The 23883-nt window shown below is 43.8% G+C and overlaps 1 protein-coding gene across 1 annotated transcript in view; it reads left to right on the top strand.

Annotated features, from left to right (window-relative positions):
* Runx2 (RUNX family transcription factor 2) overlaps window positions 1-23883 on the top strand; it is a 113713-nt gene that overhangs the window by 84470 nt on the left and 5360 nt on the right. The window contains exon 7 of the mRNA XM_010617811.2: window positions 23415-23480. Coding sequence (XP_010616113.1) covers window positions 23415-23480 — 66 coding nt within the window. The remainder of the gene's footprint in view (window positions 1-23414; window positions 23481-23883) is intronic.

Consider the following 23883-nt stretch of genomic DNA (forward strand, 5'->3'; position numbering starts at 1 on the left):
CATCCAAAAAGACCACGATTTAGTCATCTTGAAGAACTTCAGAAGGATCCAGCTTTATACCTTCTTTTATTAGGAGTACCCCTTTGGAGTAATTTTTCAAATGTGGTAACAGTTCTAGAATTTAATGAATCATAATAGTGACAGTGGTGTTTGATTATAAGTTTGTGTAGTCTTCCTCGGCCCCTTTTTTGGAGCAAGGTGCAAAGTGAGATAAAATGATAAAGGTATGTTACCTATGATCCCTACTTTGCTTCAGAGGAAGATGAAATACTAACTAGATGGCTTAAAGTTCAAAGGCATAATAGAAGGATTGAGGAAACAGTTCCCCAACCTTAGATTGCTTTACTTATCGTAACAAGAACCATAGCTATGATAAGTTTATAGCTGAACAATATACAGTTGCCCTGTGTTGACAAATATGGTTTACTTTATGACAGTGAGTTTGGATCACACTTAGTTAAATGATAAAAATCAAATACAGTACAACTTTTTAGAAACCAGTGTTGTGATGTTATGGTGCAGAACAGGCCCATTAGTGGTCAGTTTTTTTTCTTCCACCAAACTTAACATGATAAGTGAGGCTCTATCCCATAATCTGTATTTAAGTAATGCGATTTTATACATTATCGCACTTTATCTTATGCAGTCCTAAAAGAATCTTCATTGTAAGAGTAACCAAAATTATTTCTCAGATTTTTTTTTTTTTTGTATTGAGGAATGAACTCAGTAGAACTGAGTGACATCCTTAGCCCTTTTTGAATTTTTAAAATTAAAACTTTGAGACAGGGTCTTACGATTATCACTAAGTTGCCCAGGCTGCGCATGAACTTGGGATCCTCCTGCCTCAGCCTCCAGGAGTTCAGGGATTACAGGTGTGTGCCACCATGCCTGGCTTTTCAGTGACTCTGCCAAAGAGCAAGGTGTGGCGAAACAGGGATCAGCTGGCCCTACACAACCACAGCTGTCGCACATCTTTATAATTGTAATATTATTATCACCCATGGCATTTTTGATGTTTAAAACACTTGTGAGGTTTGACACAAAGGTTATAATTACTTTCTGGAGGTCAGTACAAAGTGCTGTGTAAATACTTGCTGACCTTCAAAGTGTATTTTATGTAATAAGCCTACTGTGGAAAGGATCCTTAATAATCCTGCCACGTTTATTAAGTTTTATTCCTGACTTATGGGTCACATGTGAGCTTGTGTTACTTTCTTAAAGGAAGATCTGCATGTTTTTTTTTTCCACTGCAGATAACTCCTCCCATCCCACCCTTCTGAATGAAGGAGCATTAATTATTAACCTACGTCTCCAGCATACATGAGGTGGAAGGAATTTACATGAGCGCTTTTCAGTGACCTTGATCACTGTTGACCTGTCCTCCTCCGGAAGTCTCATGGAGACTGAGGAAATGCTCATTAGTGACATACGGGGAGGGGTCAGAGATACCAGCTGCCTCTGTTTCTCTGGGAGAGGCTATTACAAGTTGTAGGGAGGATTTCTTTTCTCTATATTTGTAGAATATTTTTGTACATAGGACAGTGTTAAAAAATTACAACCTTTCTGAGTTTGTTTCTGTTTAAGCAAGTATCTTTAATTTCTTCTCTAACATATTTAAATATCAGAAAATTCCCTTCATGAACTATTGAGATTTTTGCATTTTAATGACTCTTGGTAAACTGTAGTATCTCCAAAGGTCAACAGAATAGGCATTAATCTAATAAATGCAGTTATTAGAAAAACTTTATTGTTACCACAAAATCTAGAAATGGCCAGCAAAAAAACCCATTTGATTACTAGAGGTCTGTCAGGTAGATGGCTTCATATAATTTCAAACCAGTGGTGTTTGATGCAGTTCATTTAAAAATGTCCCTGAGAAGCTGGGCATGGTGGTGCATTTCTGTAATCCCAGCACTTGGGAGGCTGAGGTAGGAGGATCACAGTGAGTTCGAGACCAGCCTGGGCTACATAGTGAGTTCCAGGTCAGTCTCAACTACATAGTGAGACCCTGTCTCAGAAAAAAAAAAAAAAAAAAAAAAATGTCCCTGAGAATCCAGTCTCTGTTGCATCCTCCTAGTCAAGCTTTTAAAACCAGCAGCTTCGGTATAGTACAGAGTGCACGTGCACATTTGTTTTAGCAGAGCAGGAGGGAGCAATGTCTTAAGAAAGGCTAAAAGAAAAACTCCAGCACTTAGTGCTAATAAATCAGAAAGTTACAGTAACTGTCATAAAACAGTAAAGCATCTACTTTTTTTCTACAGCCCCATTCCTTTATTAAGAGCCACCTGTTTGGTAAACATACCTCTTCCACAGCAGCCACGGGCAAGTAATTAAATTTAATAGGACCCACTCTTATTTTGAAGAAGCTCTCTGTTTTAAAGCCACAGAGAGGGAAGTTATTAAATTTAATGGACCCTAAACAAAGGCAAGTGCTGTATTAACAATGGAATGCTTCATAGTCTTCTCCATTATATCAGCTGTGTTTGATTGGATTATTTTTGCATTCTGTAAGTCAAAATTCATCTTGCTTTCCCTAAAAATAGGCTGCCTTTTGACACGAACAGATGGTGTTTTAATCTTACTTGGATCTCAGTTAACTCTCACTTCGGATTTACTGGTGCTGAGGACCAAAGAAGTGGTTTTTGTTCCTACTAGATCAGTTGGAGGTAGTTGGCCACGCTCACACAGTTGACTAAGCCTGGATGTATGACTAATTGTAATGATTTGTAGTGAAGCCGAGGTACCAGAGCGTCGAAGGAAACCTATGTCCAAGGTCTAACTCTGATGTTATCCATACTTCTTGTGAGTTGTTTTGTGGGATTTGCTCCTGACACACTTATGGCCACCCACACATAGGGAAAAGCTTTAGTAACGAACAAAACTACACTCACGCAGAAGGGGCGGACACATGTTCCTACATTTTATTGACGATCTGCTGTAATTGCCTTTCCCTAGAAGTATGCTTGGGAGTGCAAACCTTATTTTACCAAAAGTAGTAATTTTTTCCTAAGATGGTGGTGGCTTCCTTGGCACCCTGGGATCTGAGGAGAGGGCAGTGACAGTTTAACCGGTGAGATTTGAATGTCATTTTCATTGTCACTAAAGAGACTTTGTGCCGTCCCTGGATGGGTCAGTTAATTTTTTTGTGCCTCACTGGTCCCGCGCACATGAATTTATTTAAGTGTTCGTCTGTGGTCTCAGAGGTGTGGCCAGAACAATGTTGGCATCTGTCCATGTGATCTTGGGACTTTGAGTAAAGAAAGTGCCTTTCTGAATAAATCGTAATGGAAACACTAAGTTGCATTGTTAGTTTCATAAGTGCTGATACACACACAGTATTTTTTTTTTTGTGATTTAGTGTATATGTTTTTAAGTGAATATTTTTAGGGCAGTGTTAGGTTTATAGAAAAACTGAGCAGAACGTAGAGTTCTCAAGCCCCGCCCTTTTTTATTGGTTATTTGCATCTGCCTTTGTTACCGTTGGTGAGCCAGTATGGATCCGCTGTCATGGAATTGAGGCTGCGGTTTACATCAGGTTCAAGCTGTCGTGTTGCACAAGTCTGTGGGTTTCCACTCATGTAGCAGGCCGTGTACCCTCCAGTACAGAATGTTTTCCTGCCCTGAAAATCTTCTATGCATCACCAGTGCATCTCCCCTCCTCTACTCCTGGCCCCAACAACCACATGTATCTTTGCTGTTTCTGTGGTTTTGCTTTTTTAAGAGGTGCTCAGGTGGATTTGTACAATGTCTAGCTTTTGCAGACTGGCTGCTTACTAAGTATGGATTTAAGTTTCCGTGTCGATTCATGGTATCGATAACACATTTGTTTCTACTAATTAGCAGTGTTCTGTCGTAAGGATGCTATTACATTTTTTTAAAACATTAGGATGTGTTCCTTGCACCTAGAAATGCTACCTCCCGATTCCTTTGGTTACTGATTTTGTCAGTGATATATCTGGTTGGAAAACATTTCATCCATTTCTTCCTAGGATTGCATTTTCCTTGTCACAGTGGCTGTGACCCAGTGGCTTTCCGTATCTGTAGTCTGTTTTTTAATTCAAATATTTTTCTTAATTTTCCCACAGATACATTCTTAAGCATTCACCTTTAGATGGTCATTCCTATCAAGTAAAATAAAGAACAAGCTGAATTTACAAAGAACGATCTGTGTGCTTGGCTTCCTGAAGTCTGCCCACTGCTTCCCACTTCTCTGCATTGGTGGGCAGGGCCAGTTACTTTTTCCTGGACATCTCTTTCCTGACCTCTTCCCACTTAGTGAGTCCTCTCCTGCCTACACACCTCCCTATGTCATCTCTGGGCTTTGGACACATCTCTCCTGTGTACAGGAATTGGATTATGTGCTGTTTTCCTTTCATAGAAGATAAGTTTCTCAGGGACAGTGACTATGTCTGACATGGTCTTGTACCCCAGCATAATTTTTAACATGCAGAGATGCTTCATAATATATACTGAGTCAAGTTTTAGTGGGAAAGGAGAATAGAAAAAGGAGGAAGGTAGGCATGTGGGAAGAAAAAAGGGGAAAAAGAAAAAAAGATTTTGTTCACCTGGAACAACAAAGAAAGGGCAAAACAAGAGGAACTTTTATTGCTGATAAGGACAGGAAATCAGGCTGTAAGAGTGTTCATAAGCGGTATATATTTTTTATCTCCAAGTCTTTTTGCAATGTGTTTTGTGTTTAGAGCACATATCAAGACTGCATCTGTTTCCAGAATTTGCTGCTAGCAGTTAGTAATAATGCCAAAACATACTTTGTGTCCAGCTTGAAACCAAATGATCAAATAGAATTTTTGATTTCTAATTTAGAGTCTGACATTAATTATAGCTATCATGTAATAAAGCATCAAAGTCTTTTTCTGAGAAAAATGATAGAAATGATATTAACTATGTGGTAAACTGAAGGCAAAGCAGTTTCTCCACACAAAGCAAAGGTGTGGTTTTAATAGCAATCCTTATCTTCTTCAGGCTGAATTTTTCCTCTCTTCCCCTTTCCCTTTGCAACTCTTCCTGCGGGAAAGTGGTTTCACAATACCATCCTCAAGGTTCTGGTCCATAGGATCTGGGTGCACTATGGTTTGTCAGTGTTCCTCAGAATGCCCGGTACCCAGAGCCAGTTCCCCCCCCTTCATTGCCATCTCTGCCAGTGGAGGCTAAAATGGTCCTTGTTCTTTGGTGACCACATCGCACTGTTTTTGTTCCATATCTGCCTCTTTTTTTTTTTTTACAGCCTTTTAAAAATTCGAGTAGGATACTTTACAGCTATTCATGTTTGGTTTCATCTCATTTAAGGCAGGTGATGGTTTCTTCCTGCCAAGAACTTGTTAGATCTTACCACTGCCGTATGACATATGAGTGGCCTCTTGCCTGCCATCCTGTGTGAGATGCTGCCTTCTACAACTTCATTTCAGTCATTTCGCGTCAGCTGTGCAAATATTCAGCATATACTTAAAATGTACTTAAGCAGGCAGGGAGTGAAAAAGACACAGAAGACATTGTCTCTGTCTGTGAGAGGCTTTTAGTTCCATTTAGGAGGCAAGAGAAAGCCAATATAGTACAGTGACATTATGATGCCAGTCCATGTTGGCATCAGAACAAGCAGGGGACGTAAGGATTTTAGGGACAAGCGACCTCTTTTGCCCCGCAGATCCATGACCAGCTTAAAAACATATCCTTTGGGAAATTAAGGGGCAAAAAAAAATCGTCTCCTTTCTGCACAGATCATACTTTTACTCTGAATTGCACTAGTAATTATATTTTCAACTTTAAAGAATTAGGAATGTTGTGGGTGGATTCATTACGATTGTTATCAAGGATGTATTAGATCTTGTCTTTCTCAGCTGGAGTGAAAGCTCCCCTGGGCCAAGTGCCTGGGCTCCTAGCCCTTTGCTGCTTCACTCTAAGTCCTACTCTAATGCTCAGCATGCATGTGCTCAGGGGAAGCATTGTGTTCAGCAGAAAAGCCTACTGGGAACCAGTGTTATGGCTTCCATCTTATTCATGCTGCGACTGTCACCACAAACTGCCCAGTGATATAGAGATGACGTTCTTTATGCGGCCAGGGGCAATATTTACCTAATGAATTAGTCAGCTGTTCCATTACTGGGACACAATGCCAGACACCCACAGTTTAAAAGAGGAGAGATTCCATTTGACTCCATCTCAGAGGACTCAGTCCATGGCTGGCTGGTTCTAAGGCAGAAACATAAACATGGTGGAGCGGAGCGGCAGAGATGCAGATCAGAGATGCTTGGTTCATGGCACTCAGGAAACAGCAGGGGTTCTGCTCTTGAAAGGAAAAGGTCTGGGACCAGACACAGATCCCCCAGGTCCCCAAGGCCCTGCCTCCACGACATACTCGGTCACACCCAGAAGTGTGTTCCACATCCCCCTAGGCAAATCCCAAAGCTAAGCGAACTGACATCCCACCCCAACCACCACACCTTAATATGTATTCATATTCCATAAATACTGCTGGGGTCCCAGCATGTGCTGTATAATGCATTCTGCCAACATCTCGGATCCAGAGGAATAACCCTGCTGACTGTACTTCAGCATGCAGTGCTCATGCGCGTGGGCAAGTGTTCACCGGCTCACTGTACTCATAATGCATGTGTATCAGGATATCCTTGGTGGGCCTATTGTTTGTCGCATTAAGAAATATCTGCCATGGTAAATTGCTTCAGGAAAAATAGGATCATTGAAATCACTCGATGTGATTATTGTCTCGTCACTTCACTGAGCATTGATTTCTCAGGAAATAGCACTACAATTGGTCGGTACCGGTAGAGGACAAAGAAACCACTTGAGTGTTTAAAATTAGCACTTAGGTTTCCTAGTATGTAGAAATTGTTATAGGTGAAACCTTAGAAAAAAGACAGAAAGCTGCTTTTGTATAACTAAAATACTGGAACATAAAATGCAAGTGATGGCATCTTAATTTGCACTGTTGCAAATCATTTTGGAGAACACTTTATTTTGAACAGTTGAAAGTCATTTTCAGACTTTTCTTTTGTTTGTCCTGAAAAGCAAACAAGATGGTGTCTATTATTAAATTGGGTCAGAATTTAATGTGGTTGGAGGCAAATCTAGGACCACCCCTGTTTCCCATTTAACAGACGATCTTATCTAAAGTACTGTGTTTCATGTGACTTGAGAAATTGGTGAATTTTAAGGTCCACGAAAGTCATGTAAATAAAAAATAAAGGGGAGGGCAGGCAACGTCATTCCTAAACATTTCAAAGCATTTCTTATGCAGGAAGATGGCAGATCATCACCAGGGAGAGATGGCGGCCTTAAATGCCAAACTTAGAAATACTCAGAGCATTATTGAGTGTAACCAGTGCTTCTGCATCTAAAATTTACTGCTGTCTTCAACACGGTCCCTGATCCTGCTCCCTGTGTAATTAGTAAGAATGCTATAGCTAATGGAATAACAACAAACATAATGGTGGTTTTACACACATTCCACCTTCCTCCAAAGAGCGCAGTGACTCATGGTAAATCAATAATGAAGCCATTGATGTGGTCACAATAAATCTACACACAATTAATAAGAGCCCTTTCTAAATAAAAACTAAAAAGGAAATAAAAATAGGCTTGGAATAGAGGGGCAAGTCTGATAATGGTGTTCACCATTTAAGAAAACAAACCCATAAACTCTCAAACTACACCTTAGGAAAAGAGCATAGTCTCAGGATGGCTTAAAAGTACATGGAGGCTTGACCTAAATGATTCCAAAAATGAAAGAGTTGATCCCCTAGTTAAGGTTACTTAGAAGTTGGCAGGTGTCACACTTTTGATGAGATCTCAGGGAAACTTTATTCCAGCTGGTGGTTGAGGCATTGGAGTTAGGTGAGGCATCTCATGAAAAAGCAGTTATTCCATCAACTGTGTTGGTTAGGTTTATTGGGTAGCCCTCTCATATAGGGGTATGGCACAGAGTAGACACTCCAGCATGCTGGGAGTGTGTTGGGCACAGGGCAGGTCTGGGAATGGAGGGACCTCTCAAGTGTGGATGTGCCTCTGGGTTCTTGAGCAGATCCCTGAATGACTGTAGGTCTTAATTTCCTCATGTATGAACTGAGTTCATTGGCACAATGTTTTCCAAGGTGGACCATAAAGCTCTGGATGTCTGGGATTCTAAATCAAAGCCTGCAAAGGTAGGTTTTCCTACAGAAAAGGTTTAGTAATTAGCACATCAGCAAAGTAGATGCTATTGCCAGTAACAACAGCAAAAGCTAGGGTAGTATTTCACTGACAAACAGGATTGACAGGACAACTCCCATGAGATGTCAAGGAAAGCTTTGTTTTGTACTTTAGCTGATTGTGATGGGAAACAACCCAGGATCAGTATAATGACTGCCAACAAGTGCTCCATTCAGACCGTGACCCCTGATTCCAGCTGAACCTCTGCTTAAGACGAAGCCTTGTACATGTGTGCGCGTGCCAGAGTCCACAGATGAATTTGGAAGTCCTGGATTTAATGTAAAATTAAATACTGTAACTTTATTTTGCTGACACTTTGCATAGTTTTATGTAACTTATCTGTGTTAATCATCTTTATCTGAGAAGGGCTGTGACAAAATATTATTTATGGTACTGGGGAAACAAGCTAAGGGTTATTAAGATAGGTTCAGAGGTGCAGATTTGCCGTTGAGAGCAGTGCTAAACCATGGGCAGATCTCAAGCTCTAGCCATGATGTAGGCTGATTTCTCTTTTCAAATGGCCACTATGGCTGTTGGGTGGAGAATCAGCCGCGGGTGAGGGCATCGGAAAGGAGCATGGCTGTCAACCTGGTGGGTGGATGGTGACTTGAGCTTGCCTGGAAGTGGTGGGATGGAGACTGCAGAGGAGGAAAGGATGATTTGCTAGGTCACCGCACTATTCGGTGATGCATTCTCCCGATTGTTGGTTTATTTTAAAGAGAACGATGTTGCATCTTCTAAGATTTGAATTAGTCGTCTCCAGGCCTCTTTGTACACCTCAAGATGAAGCAGTGATTCAGGAATCGCTCGATTTATGAGAGGAGTACAGCACCACCCACCTGGAAAATTCAGGCCAGAGACCCAAGTTGAAAGTTATTAATGCTCAGTAATCAGATTAACCACGATCTGATTATTTCTGTTAGCTCCCAGCTTCTAGCACGGCGATGCAATGAATTTGGGGCAGAAAGCATGCATTTGCATGTCATAGAACACACATGTGATACGCAATCCTCTTCCTCCTGAAGTACGGAGTAGCAGATTTTCATGTTGCTCACAGCTTTTACACACTAGTTCTTTCCTCTGCTTTTAAGAAATGAAATGAAAATCACATGTAGGTGTGACCAGGTGGGCTCCGCATTAGATGACCATGCTGGGGACTTAAGGAGACCCTGGGTGAGGGGCTGGCAGTGTCTTCAGGGTTGTCACTAATGTCCTGCCTTTGAGAACAGTCCACCCAGGACAGCTTCTTCCTGGAGGACTGGGAAGCCAGGGCCCTGGGACTGAGAAGGGCGAGGGACTTTTTCTAGACAGAACCTCATAACCACAAACTAAATTAAAGGCGAAGCTTTAAATAGGTAGGACTGTTGTTGGTATACCAGTTGTCTTATGCCCCCCCCCTCAGATCCGTTAGCTGTGACCTAAAAAAGAGATTCTTCCTCATGAAACCTTCAGTTTGGGGCCATAGAAAGGAACTTCAAGATCTTTTGGAGATATGAGCAGTTTTTCTTACATTTCCTGTTTGAAAAGTATCAAAAGTCCTGCTCTGCTTGGACATAAATTTCCTTTTTGCCTGGAATTCTGAAGTGAGAACTGTGTGCGGTAAAAACCCCAGAGCCATTTGTTGCTTTGTTTCAAAGGGAAAGATACTAGAATTAGGCCAGGAGAACACATTTCCCAGTGACTGAAGCAGCTGAAACTGTATTTGAAGGATTTATCTTGTGTTTTGGGAGCTCAGGGGACTCAGACAAGATGCAGTTCAAAGGGTATTGCATGGGAAATCAAGAGTCATTCCCAGAGCTTTGAAAACTTGGTAGGTTGCCGCTCTGGGTGATACATTGGCTGATCCTTTGGCTGTCAGATGCAGTTTCCACCCTTTTCACTTAGAAGGGAACAGTGAGAGAGAATAGAAGTTTTAAAAATGTAGTGTAAGGAGAATGTAAAACCAGAGTAATGAACAGCAGATACAGAGCCACTGGAAAAAGATGTTGACCTTTTAAAGGAGTAAGAGCTAAAGATGGGGCAATCTGTTGGAAAGAGAGGAGTTTTTTCCCCCCATGAGCCAAGAGATCTTAATGCCATTGGTGCAGATGTGTGTAATTAACCTTCCTCTGTTGAAGGTGAAGGGCTGGAATTGCACATATGCATTGTACTGTCCAATCTTTAGACTCTGGTCCTGCTCTTTTTCTCTGTAATACTGCAACTGCCAGAAAAATGGATGGAGACAGACACGTATTTAAGGACCTTAAACCTGGAAAACTGAAGATGGTGTTATGTTTCATCTCTTGGCAGACTTTTCGAAGCATCAGCCTTTGAGTTGCAAAGCCGTACGCAGCCTGTCCCCCGGTCTGCAGTGGGCTGGGGTCTTCCTCCCAACATTTTTATAAAGTTAAACTTCGAACCCTAAATTATAGAACATCTTTATAAAGGTTAAGTCAGAGAAACAGTACCAATTCCAAATAGTGGCAAATTGAAGCCATTCGCACTGAGGTAAAACCTTTCAGTTACCTATAGTGGTGACAAGCAAGCAGATAAACAGATTCGGCACTGAGAGAAATGGAGAATAAAGAGATCCATACAGATACAACCTGTGCACTAGGATTGCTGAGATCTCGCCACATCATAGCACATAGGATGGGCTCAGGGCTCAGTGCTGTCTGCTGACCAGTGCACGCTGTCCCCAAGGATGCTGGCACAAAGGTGTGGTCAGCTGGGCAGGTGCCATGGGGCACGAAGGGAAACTCAGGTCTTCATTCAGGAGGAGGAATCTTCAGGGGGGTCCGCTACTGCTCTCACCCAGGAACTTTTCATTAGAAAGAAATGATGAAAGAGTATGGAAGGCAAAACATTTAGTGAGGAAATTAGAATGACTCTAGGCACTCAGGGTGTCTGCCAATGGTAGACACGACTTAAAGCTTACAGGTAAAGAGCACCCTATTAAAAGGTAAGAAAAATGGGAATAATGGTGGCAACTGAGCCCAAAAGTGAAAATTAAAATACGTGTATAGAACAACTTAGTACCATTGTCCTTTGGTGGGTTCCAGGACCCTTGTGGGTACCCAACTCCACAAATGCTAACGTCCCTTCTATAAAAAGGTACAATATCTGCTAGAACCTGTGTGGTTCCATCTGCAAGCTATACTTCAGCTCTGTTTTACCTGTAATACCTAGTACAGTGTAAATGTAGGGATGAGGATATAGCTCAGTGGCACTGAGCCTGCCTGGCCGAGTGCAAGGTCCTGAATTCAATTCCTGGTACCAGAAAAAAAAAATGCAATGTGAATTATGTTGGGGAATGTGTTGTTTGGGGAATGACAAGAAAAGGAGGTCTACCTATGTTTGGCACAGACACAATTTTTAAAAATAGTTTTTACTCATGAGTAAAGAATCTATGGGTCAGGGGGACAACTGGATTCTTGTTCAGATAGAGGTTTAAATATCCAGGAAACACTCTCACAGGCACGATCTCATGGAATCACTGCAACAACTCACTAGAGAGTTGGGATCATTGCAGTCTGTGTTCCACCAGTAGAAAATCAGTGCTCAGAGACATCCAGAGATTTGTTGGGGGCCACATAGCAAGAGGGAGAATACTCAACCCCAAGTCTCTGGCTCCAGATACTGTATGGGCTCCTTCCTGCCCTGCTTGGCCACGGAAGTCACGTTTCAGAACCTCCAGCCTGGTACCCAAGCTCGCTGGGTGTCATCCTAAGAGGGGTCTGCATCTCACTGTCCTTTGCAATTCTCCCTGGATGGTGTCAGTGGTCTCTGAGCAAAGGCAAACTCAAACTCACCAAACCTCCAACCAGAAACAACAGTGGATGCCGTCCACTTCCCAATTTTGTAAACATACATTTTGTTCTAGATGTTAAAAATGTACGTGTTAGCGAAATCTTAGAACTTCCGCGTCTGTTTTTCATACGTGCGGCAAGGAAACTTAAAGCTACTTAGGTCACGTGTAACAATCTGTTCTACCCTACGGAAGTTGAAAACATTGATATAAGAATTATTTCAGGTCTGGTAATTCATATCAAAAAATTTGCTTAAAGAATGTAGAATGAAGAAGAAAGAGAAATGGCTCACATCATCTCTCACATTAAATATGTGAGCCTGAAATTCATTTTAATCCCTTTTACTGCTAAATGTAAGTATGAAAGGCTTCTTTAAAAATGAACGGTATCCTGAGTGTGCAATCCCAGCACTTGGGAAGCTGAGGCAAAAAGATCACTGTGCGTTTGAGGCCAACCCAGACTTATAGTGAGACCCTGTTTCAATAAACAAATAAACTAACAACAACAAAACTCAAAAGGAAACACACAAAACCCAACTGATCCCATTTTCTTTTTGACCTGTGTCACAATCTTCTGTTACCAATAACATATTTTTATTTTGTGGACATGGTAAAATTTTCAACTGACATTTTGTACCTAGAGAGAAAACTGGATTTTTTTTTTTTTTTTTGCACATGGTTAAGTGAATTTTGCCCTGGTCTAGGGCAGTGCCATCCCCAGCTGTTTTATCCACATCCGGAGTGCCCAGCAGTCTCTATGATTGGGCTGAGAGAATCAGGATTTAGGTTTGGTCCTTGGCAGGCAGAGCACCCACTGTCTTAGGCACTGCCACTGGACGGCTGTGTGTCTGTCTCACATCCCACAGCCGGATGAGCAGACCAAGCCAGCTCGCCCCGCTTTTTTTTGGGTCACCAAAACAAGTAGCTTCTCTCAGACACCTTAATACATAACTAGGTGTGTCTGTTTACACTTGGGAGACAGAGAGCTTCATGTCCCTGAGAAATACAAGGAGTCTGGAGCAGCCACAAACAGATGTTGGAAATGTCCATTTGCAGCAAGTTTATTGCTACAGCAGCGGGAATAAACACGGACACGAAACCTTCCAGTGGGGCTCTGCCTGTATGGAGAGAGGAATGTTATCATGCAGAGGAGAAAGTGAAAGGAAGTCTTATTTTTTTTCTTCCAATTTGCTCTCACATTTGTTTATCTCCTGTGACAAGGAAAAAAAAAATCTCACTATTTGACTTTGGCTGAAGGCTTTTGCCAAATGCTGAACAATCTGTAGGTTTGATTTCTCTCTCAAAAAACAAAACAAAACAAAAACCCACTCTGAGAACAAGGCTGTATGTAACTAAGATATGTTTGTTTTTGTTTAAACCACTCAGAAGAGAAATCATCTCTTGTCCATTGTTAAAAGAGAGGTTTCAATCAAAGGAAAATTCTACATACTCTAAAGTATACAAACAGCCCTTTGAAATGGATGCCAAATCAAACTCTTAAAGGGACGTTTTTCTTGCAGAAGTTTTGAGTTAATTCCGTGTGCGGTAGAGGAATGACTTACAGCACAACACTGGGACACCGGAGTTACGTAAGGGGCCCGGCCCTGGTGCAGTACAAGACTCTTGTATATGGCTTGGTCTAAACCCTAGCAACCTAGCAAAGGAGTTCTTTCCAATGAATTCGGTGTTTCACTTAAGTAGAAGGCAGTAGTCGCTTGGTTTTTGATGTCACTGAAGCTAAACATCCAATAAGAGGTCATCACTTTAAAAAAAAATGTGAATGGAGACATCCCCTACCAGGAACTCTGTTTGGATGAAAAGAGATGAATGGTAAATGAATCAAGCTTAGTGAGGGAAAAGGGACGCAGAAGAAACCCAACAGCTTCATCTTGGCTCGGCTGCTACATAGCTGGTATTCCTGAGATGGCCATTCTTTTTCTAACTAAGCTTCCTGTAGATGTGCCATATTCTAAGGACTTGTGAAAATGAAGCCAGATGTGTGCCAAAAATACATCAAAGAGCTATTAGCTTTCTTTTTAGGGATCATTTTGGAGTGACAGCGTGGAAGTGAGACCCAATGCAGTTGAAAGACCTGCAGAGGTCAGACAGCAAGGGATGGACCACAGAGCCTGGCACCGAGCAGGGCCTTTGGGCTCAGGGACACCCAGGTGTAGAAGCCAGAAAGGGGGTGGGTGGAAGATTTGTGGGCGGAAGCCAGACAGTGCACAACGACAGCTGGAGACAAGGATGCGGGGCTGATTTGGGCCATCATTAAAAAAAATTTTTTATATTACTTTGCAAGGGGCTACAACACATTTAGAGGTCGATAGGGCAGAGCTCCCAGTTTCAATGATTTCGAGGCGAGTAGCGCTGATAAGCAGTGTTTCCACTTCTGCACGGCTGTAGGGGAGATTTAAGTGAGGAGCTAGGACTTACAGAGGAAGGAGAGGGAAGCACAGATTTTTGAAGAAGCTGCCGGCAGACGGCGACTGTATCCGATGTTAGAGGCTGCTTAGAATTTGGAGGATTTTGAGAAGGGGTGGAGGGAGGATTCTCAGTGATGAAAACCAAAGCAGCCCAAGTGAGGTAATGTGGGGCAGTACAGACACAGAAAGAGTTCCATGTGCCAGGGCTGGAGAGCTCACAGGGATGTAGAGTCAGAGACAGAGGAGACTGGAAAGGGAGCTTGAGTCAGGCCTGCTGCCCCAGTACACGTTTGGGTGCCCAGTGCAGAGATCTAGAAATGCAAAGGCAACGGTCTATACTTGGGTATGAACATGTGACACAAAATCACAGAGCAGGGAGGCAGTCAGGGACAGGGACATCCGGAAGAGCCTGAATGCCAACAAGAAAGGATTCAGGAATCCAGATGAGACACCGAAGCAGGAGGGACAGGGACAGGGCAAGCAGAAGGAGACCTAGATGGTGAGGCCACAACCAGGAGGACCCAGTCCCAGGCATGGCCGGCCCAGGCCTGCCTTGGGGAGTAGGTCACTGATGCAACTGAGTGCAGAGGAAGAGAGGGAAAAGAGAAGGTCTGGCAGGACACACTTTGAGGCCAAAGCCCGTGGCCCTGGTGTAGGTTAGTAGGCGGGCTGTGTGAGGCCCAGGATGACTTCTGAGACTGATCACACTTAGGGCCTCTGTGTGGGCAGGTTCCGGGCCCATGGGTGTTGGGCTGTTTAAGCTGCATGCTGTAAGGTTCAGGACGGTCTCAGAGCTGTGCACAGTGCCAGGCTGAGAGGCCTCTGGAGATCTTTCTTAGAGAATCACTCTTTGAAAGCAGAGCATTCAGACCCTACCTGAATATAGTGTGTGCTCACAGCAGGCACTAGGCTGGGCTCTATCCCGGCCTCCTCTTCCTACAGCAGCAAGTACCCGGTTCTTAGCCAGGATTCTGGCTGAAGTTTTAGGTGGGACCTGGAGCTGAGCTTGTGGGGTCTGTCAGGAGCTTCACGTTTCTGCATCTGTTCACCTGGATCTTTTTTCCAGGACGAGCGCCCATGAGAAGGCACGCCCTTTGAAGATAGGAGGTGTTTTCTGTGTGCGTTTCCCAGATCCCACTTAGAACAGCCAGACCCCCAAGGGATCCTAAACGTCACGCAGAGAAATCATGGTAAACACAGTATCTGAATTCCAGGGCTGGGTCCATATGGTAAGCAAGGGGCAGGTGGCAGGTGGCAGGCTCCCATCTCCCATCCTGCCCCAGCCCCATCTCTAGGGCTGGCATAGAGAGCTGTCCATTGCCCTCTGTAGTGGTTGATCTGTTAGCATTTACTTGAAATGACCCTGAATCCTTGCACTGTGGAGGGGACATCTGCAGTGAGCCCCACAGACCCGGGGGCGCATTGTGAGCTTCCAGGTATGGCTCTTTAACTTGAGGGCGTCATCATCTAACTTGCTTTTAGCTTGACTTTGTCATCCGTATGACAGGGTTGGTGGCATTGCCAATGCCCAGAGGACTTATGACAATAATGTAAGTAGAGGGGTTTGGTGGCATAAAGCCCATCTGGGATCTGGGCCACGGTGCTGGGGTCTCTGTCAGCTGGTTGCCCATTTGTCCGTCTTTACTAACACCAGGGAATGATGGGAATGGTGAACCGTGGAAGGATTCTGCGGGGTGGGGAAAAGCAGACCCCACACTGGTTCCCAGCATCAGAGCATTCCTGCACCGTGGGTCTACTGGCTGCCAAGCTCAGAAGAAGCCTGCTCAATTCCAGTCCGTTGGCATCACATAATTCTCCAAAGGAGAGTGTTTTCAAGTCTCTTGTTTTATGTAAAAATTCATGTGACATTTGCTCTGCCTGTTTTAGTGTAACAATAATGTTTTAACTAATGCCAGTTCAGTGTCCCCCTTTAAGAGCCCTCCCCCCATTTGTGCTCTGCTTGTATTTCATGCCTTCCTATCAGCTCGGCTTTGGTGTCTAATATATAACATCGCAACCAGTTCATAAATTTCTGCTTTTAATATAGTCCAAGTTACCATGAGCACGGTCCACAGGAAAATACCAGGCTGTCCTCTCCAAATCCAGGCATTTTTGAGAGATTTACTTAGGCACAATTTATCATTTAGTTGCAATTTTTAAAATAATCTTAATTGACCACATATGTTATCAAATACGAGTTGGTCTTGCAGCCTCAACCTCCCTCCGCCTCCCGCTCCATGTATGCATGCGCACTACATTCCGCCAGGATATCAGAAAATTATGCCGCTCCAGGCAGATACCATCGCAGGAAAGCCTCCCCTGGTTGGAGATAAGATTACTGATAATCGAAACTGTTATTTTTAGGAGGGAAAAGACTATTGCTTTGAAACTTCTTTGCCTCCTTTTCCTGGTCCCTTCTCTCTTAATTGTGTCTCCATGTTTTGGTAGCCATAAGTCATTAGTGGTTTTTAATTTTTCTGAAACTGAAATAAGGTCTGAAAGGGTGGATTTGTCCCTTTTTTCCTCCTTTCTCCCCCCCTTATTTTTTTTTTTTTTCCTGGCTAATCGGAGGAACGCAACCACATCTGAAGCCACTTGGCTCATTATGAATTTCATGGAAACCGATTCTCTGAAAGTGTTTCCATATGTGTGTTCCCAATATATCCCATCCTCTCTAAATGGGAGCGCAGACGTGTGTATGGGCTGGAAATGGCTTCAGGATGTGACAGCGCAGTCATATGACCGCCGCGGCACCGTGGGTGGCCTCTTCAGAAAGACACACGGGCGTCCTGGGTGCTGGCCTCCTTCCTGCGGCAGATCTGGTTTCAAAGACTATCCACCCTCCCTAGGATTTAAAAAGTTCCTAATCAAGGCCCAGTGAGATCTCTCTCCTCTTTCTCCCCATCCCTCCTTCTGCGGCTCCTTCCCTCTCTTCCTTTCCCTCCTTGTATGCCCATACTCACACACCTCCTACCGCCTTCCTTTTTTCCTCCCCAAAAGGAAATACGTTATTCCAGCAATATTCTTAAAATTTGGGTGGATTTAAGGAATGGTTGAAAGTTCTCGAAGACTGCCAGATTTCTTCCCCTCTCTCCTTTAGCAGAACATACTTCCTTAGTGGTAGGATCAGCTGGCCTCTCAGTTTGTGAGTGCGCAGTGGAAAAGTCCGATTCATGACAACACGGAAAACAAATATTTGTACTGGATAGCTGAGGTGCCTTTCCTCTTATTTGCAAAGTGATGGTGTTTGAGAGTCATTTTGTCATCGTAAAAATTGATCTCAGAATCTCATTTTGCTGGTTTCTTCTCCATCAGCATGAACAATTACATTTCTCCCACCTATGGTGTGTTTTCCTGATCATTATCCAATGGAATTGAAAGTAAATCTAATTTAGTGATAAATTCTCAGCCATTTCTTAGCGCAAGGAAATAAAAGGAGAGAAATTTAGAAAACTGATATGCAACTCCTTTAAAACCTCAGCCTGGAAAATTTAAAGTAATATTTTGCACACAGCCTAACTCTTGAGTTTTGGATAATACTGCTTTAGCATTTTTGCTGCTTTGCTACTGCCTGCTCATGAGTATGCCAGTAACTCTCCTATCTAGCAGATATTTTTGGCAGCATCCGTATTAGATAGGATCTAAAAGATAGATTAGTGATTCTTAAGTAGCTTTCTTTTTAGTTAGGAAACCAAAATACCCAGAAACAATAATACTTTAAAATAAATGGAGAGCCACATGCATAGCCATCCAGAGCGTGCAGGGTAACAAGTGACGATGATAAGAATGGGCCACTGTGGACAGGTCCCGCAGCCTGAGCTCAGTGGGCGGTGCCTGCTGCTTTGGGTCCAGCTTCCCTGAGGGTCCTGACTGTGCATGGCCTGGGCTTGGGCACAGAGATGCACTCTGGTTTTAAGGCCTGGCCCCTGTGTGCCTGCAAAGGTAGTTATGGGAGTGAACTCACCTCCCCTTCCTGGATGTGTGGAGGTGGCTCGAGGCACATCTTGTACCTGTTTGCATCGGTGTGCTCTGTCCAGCAGCATAGGGACAGCCAGACATGGGACAAAAGGGCCATGCAGTGCCCCGTGTTGGCCCTCAGATCCACCACCCCTGCAGGCTCCTATTAGAGTTTTACCTATTAGAATCACCCTGATTTGGCCTTGTGTGAACCAGGCAGGCCCTCTACCATTGGCTGCATTCCCAGTCTGTATCTGTCTGTCACTCTTGATACGCAACATACCAGCTCCCCATCCACTCATCTAGAAACTTGGACAGCTGTGAATTTTACTCTGTTGCTTTACTCTGAGCAAATAGTATGACCTTAATGACAGTGATTAACCCAGGATCAGAGGTAGGGCTGTGTGTTCATCTTCATGCATTTCATGCCTGGCCCTCTCCTCTTCCTGTCTTTTCCCTGGGCTCCCCAGTGTGATGAGCACAGAGATGCCAGCTCTGCAGCAGGACAAGTCCCAGGGAAGAAAAGGGAATAACACAGCAGTGAACCAGGGCATCCGGTCGTGGTGGCAAATTCTGTTTGCAGGCCCCTCTCTGTAGCCTCAGGACAAGTGATGGAACAGTGGCTGGGCACAGCCTTAAAGAGAGTTTTACAAGGCTTTATAGGTATGGAATGTATTTAAATGACAGTTTAGGTTAGATGTCAGCATTACTTAATACTTTTAATATCTGTTTTTTTGATGTATCAGAAATGTGTTAGCTGTGGCCCAGAGTTACAGAGCCTCAGGCTTGCTGATTCCTTCCTCCATCTTTCCTTAAACTCTCAGATACTTTCATGTTTTTCATTTTAAGTTCTTACAGTGTACTAGGCTCTGAGAGGGATAGGAGAGGAAAATAAATCCCTTATTGTCGAAAGCTGACTGTTGTTGAAGAGAACAGCCTTGGGAACAGCTAATAATTCAGGGGAGTAATGAGGAAGGGCCCAAAAGAGTGATGGAGAAGAGAAAGGCTTCACAGACATGAGGTAGGAGGTTAAACAAGAGAGCAGTTGGAAAGGGAGGGAGATTCTTGGTTATGGGGTGGGGGGGCAGCTCCTTGGAGATCTCGTATAGTCTGTGTTCCAGTCTAAAGAGTGCTCTGAGTGGGTTAATAAAAAGTTCCCGGGGCTTTGAGATTTGTTGCAGCAATAACTTCTACCATTTAAAAGGCCCCTGTGCTGCTTTGAAGTTAACACCTCATTGCCCAGCAGCAGGATGGCTTTTCCTTCTCTACACTGAGGTCCTTGCACAAAAGAAGCAGAGGAGAGGACTCCAAACGTCCCATCTGTGTTGGGTTTGGACTCCGGGGCCCTTTCCTCTCTCCACCCTGTCTACTCTGCAGCCAGATGTGTGCATTCTCCTGTTTGGAGGAGAAAGCCTTATGCAGTTCCCCAGTGGACAACCCTAGAGGACAAGCACCTCGTCTGTTATTCTTCTCAGACTCCAGTCCCGTTCTTTGTAAAGATCTCCTTGTCCAAGTTCAACCAGCCAGTATTTATGGATGGTCTACCAGTGCCAGGCCTAGGAATGCGAGTCTTATGCTGGCAGGCAGGGAAGGGGAGACAGAGGGGGAGGCATGGCTCCGGCCCAGCAGCTCACTCTAGCAAACCAGGTACAAGACTGTGAAAAATGCTGGGTCAGGACTTCAAGCAGTCCAGAGGTTCTTCCGCCACCTCCTCACCTTATCTTGGGATTCCATACCCTTTGCACTTGCTGCAAAGATTCCCCAAACCTTGTTGGGTAGCCAGAGAGGCTATTTCCTTTCCTTCTTAGACCTTGCAGGAAGGGAGAGGCAAGATGTTCTCACGGTTCACACTGATTTTACTTTTATTTGAATTTCACGGGTAGCTTATGAATATATTCTTCGCCGTGTATGTTAGGCTGTGGAGATCTGCTGCCACTGTTGTCCTCATGGGCAGGGTTCTTGCAGCTCTGTCACAGCTACAGTTCCTGCAGAATGTCTGAGGGTGGCTAGAGGTGTAGACAGCTGCTGGGGGCTGAGGTGCAATTGTAGAAGCCAGCAGCAGGTCCTAGGGGATCAAGCCCTTGTTGTGGGTCTCATTCACATTCTCTCTGAGCAGCTGCACTCATTGCTCACTGGTTAGCAGATTAAACCAGCAACAGAAAGAGTTGTAAATGGCACCCCCAAACTAGTAACACTTAGCTATCAAGAGTCTAAGGAAGTATTTTTCATTTAGGGAAATATATTCCTGAGATAGCAGAATGGGACAGCATGGGGATCCAGAATCATGTCCGCCAGAGAGGTAGGGGAGGATGCCGGTCCCTTGACTTGGCCTCTCCTACTGTGTGTTGACCTTGGCAAAGGGCTTCTCTTCTCTGGAGTTCAGCCTCCCTGTCTGTCAGATGGGGATCCCGTTAGATTTATCCACACAGAAATTAGGGATGGAGCCTTTTCCTCCAGAACACCCCAGCCGGCTGAAGATATGTGGGTACTTAGGAGATCCAGGGGCAGAGCAGAAAGCATCACTAGTGCAGTTCCTGTTGAGGTCATTTTATTGATCTAAAAATTCCCCCTAAGTGATGCTTTCTCCACATTATATGTTCACCTTAGTGTATGATGTACCTCCTTCCCCAGGTTGAATAAAACCAGCCTAGCAGGAAGCTGTGCTGTGTTTGTCTTGGGGTTCCAGTAACTCCTGCCAGCCACTGGGGCCCTTGAATATAGACACTGGCCTTTCTTTTTGGTACCAGGGATCAAACTCAGGACTTTTTGCTTGCAAGGCAGGCAGTGGAACCACTGAGCTAAATCCCCAGCCCTGACACCATTTTGAAACCCCTGGAGCCTGATGATCTAGTGTGGACAGTCTCATCCTCTTCTTCTTCTTCCATGCAGCTTAATGTTTTGTGTGTAAGGACAAGAGAACATGGATAACGGTCGAGAGAACTGTTAGCTTTGAGGCTGGGCATGGTGGTGTACTTGTGTAATCCGAGCAGTCTGAAAGGCTGAGGCAGGAGGATGGAAGTTTGAGCCTAGCCTGGGCAATTAAGTGAGACCTTGTCTAAAAAAAAAAAAAGGAAGAAAGGGGAAGGGGGGGGAGAGAGGAAGGAGGGAAGGGACCGGGGATGTACCACAGTGTAAAGGCCCTGGGTTCAATCTCCAGTACCAGGTTGAGAAAAAAATAATCTGTGAGAGTCATTTGTTGCTATTTTCAGAAGGTCTCCAAACTATCAAATGGTTTTATTTATTCAGCAGATTTTCGATAGGAGTTTTAAACTGGCTTTGGGGCGCACTGAGGCTACTGTGCACATCGCTGCAAAGTGTGGCAGAGCATTGGGTCTTCATTCATAAAGTTAGGTCAGGGTAAATGACTCCCTATGCTTTCCTCTGTGGGTTCTGTTAGTCTCTTGGGTTTTTTTTGTTGTTGTTTGCTTGTTTTTTTGGTACTGGGGATGGAACTTTGGACCTTGCGCTTGTGAAGCAGGCAGCAGAACCACTGAGCTAAATCCCCGGCTCTCTTGTATGTTTTTTGCTTTAGTTGATTTCATATCCATTTCTTTTGTTTTTAAGCTTGTGACTGCAGTGTGGCCAGTGATGCAAAGTATGAATGGGTAGGAAACAGTGTTGAGATTAACCCAGGAAAGAGGTCCAAAAGAAAACTTGAATTTTATGTACAAGATAGAAGTACAGATACAGACCTATTCAAGGAGAGAAAAGGGAGTCAGATTACTCAAATCTGCAGTAAGGATTATAAGTAGATTGAAGCCTAGGAAGAGGTTTAAATTCTCTTTAAGCCTGGCTTTCCTCCTCCACCCCACCCCCAATAATACATTTCTTTGTGACAGTCTCATTCTAGAGCAAACTTTAAATATTTCTTTATAAAAAACACTTTGCGATGTTTCAGAAATACTTCCTGGTAACATAGCGTGACTTCATTTCTGAAAATGGTGCGGTTTGTAAGTTAGAAAAATTCCCTAGAAGCTCGTCAAAGCCCACTTTAGTTTGCTTGGTCAAGAAAGAGTTAATGTCTAAGACATCACAGTCTGAAATAGTTGGAAGTGATTGGTCAAAATCCTGTAAACCAAGCGGAAATTTGTTGCATTGTTTTCTATAAACCACAACCAGAGCTCATTAATTGAAAAATGAATGTCAATTTGTGTTAGCTAGCATCTATAAACCAGAAAGGTGCAGTGATCCGGGCATGTGATGGGTAATAAAAACATCAGCAAAATGTATCAGGCTAAAGACAGAAAAAGGTGGAGGAGTGGTAAATTCAAAACCATACTGGGGTTTATTGGCAGGGCCCCACATAGAGGGTTTTAATGAGGTTTCAGCATCAAAATAAGCAAAACTGCATGGAATTTTGATCATTTTTGCAGCATATTTTAAGCAAAAATGTATAGAAGTTTGCTTTTTTTTTTGTTACATTAACACACCTATCTGAACTCTGGGCTTCTGTGGGAAGACAAATATGGACATCTTAAGTGCGGCTTCTTCCGTTTTGAGTTGCTCATGTTATTCTGGGTTTTCTCATGTGCTCTGAACATTGAACTTAATACATCTGGAAGTGACCTCCCTCTAGCCATTACCTCTGCTGACTCAGGTTCCTCTTGGGCCTCTTTGGGGGTTGCCCAGCAATGACCTGTGGCTCTGGGTTGCACCCCAGCATTGGGGGTGGGGGGGTGTCACACCCCATCTGCTCCCCTCTGATGCTGTCATATTCACAGTGTGCACATGTGTAACTTGAACTCGTTAGAATATCTTTTTAGGGAGGCGCTAGGGTGAGGTACTTTGAAGATTGGTTTGGGTTTGTCATCTTGAAAGTACCTGCTTTTGGTATCAGGCGCTGTTCCCTTGCTCCCCACCCTCTGCAGATGGGCTCCTGGGTTCTGGGGAGGCCCTAATGAAGGATGGGACATGTGTCTGCCTCTCCCCTTGGGCTCTTGCTCCTCCCGCTGTCTTAGAGGTCAGGGTCCTAGGACCTTAGCGCTGGAAGGGAACTTAGAGCTCCTCCCCTCGTTTTACAGATGATGACACTGCCTCCTCTGACTTCTGCCTCTGGCCTTCCACTCTCAGTAAGAAGAGCCAGGCAGGTGAGACTTTTCACAATTGCTGGGCTGGGCAGGGCTGGGCTGGGCTGGGCTGTCTGATTGGTACTGTCTCCTTTGTGAGGAAAAAGTCTTGTTAACTCTGTGTTGCTTGTAAACAGTCACTTCTTATTACAAATGCACATCCTGGCACTTAATCATCGTAGCATTTTATGAAAAATGCATTTTAGCAAAAATGAACAACCCTTAATAAGCACCTTCAAAGACAAGTAGTAATGTAATAAGCATGATAGTATTCAAGAACAAAGGCTGAATAAAAATGAGTTAAAAGAGTAACCTATTCACTAGGGTCTACAAGAATTGTTGAGTACGTGGCTCTTACAGCTGAAGAGCTTTAGGAGAAGCAAATATAAAGAGCCGAATCATTGGAAGGTTTTAGAAGGGATCA

The sequence above is a fragment of the Fukomys damarensis genome, unplaced genomic scaffold (assembly GCF_012274545.1).
Source record: "Fukomys damarensis isolate Sample0158 unplaced genomic scaffold, DMR_v1.0_HiC HiC_scaffold_20, whole genome shotgun sequence".
NCBI lineage: Eukaryota > Metazoa > Chordata > Mammalia > Rodentia > Bathyergidae > Fukomys > Fukomys damarensis.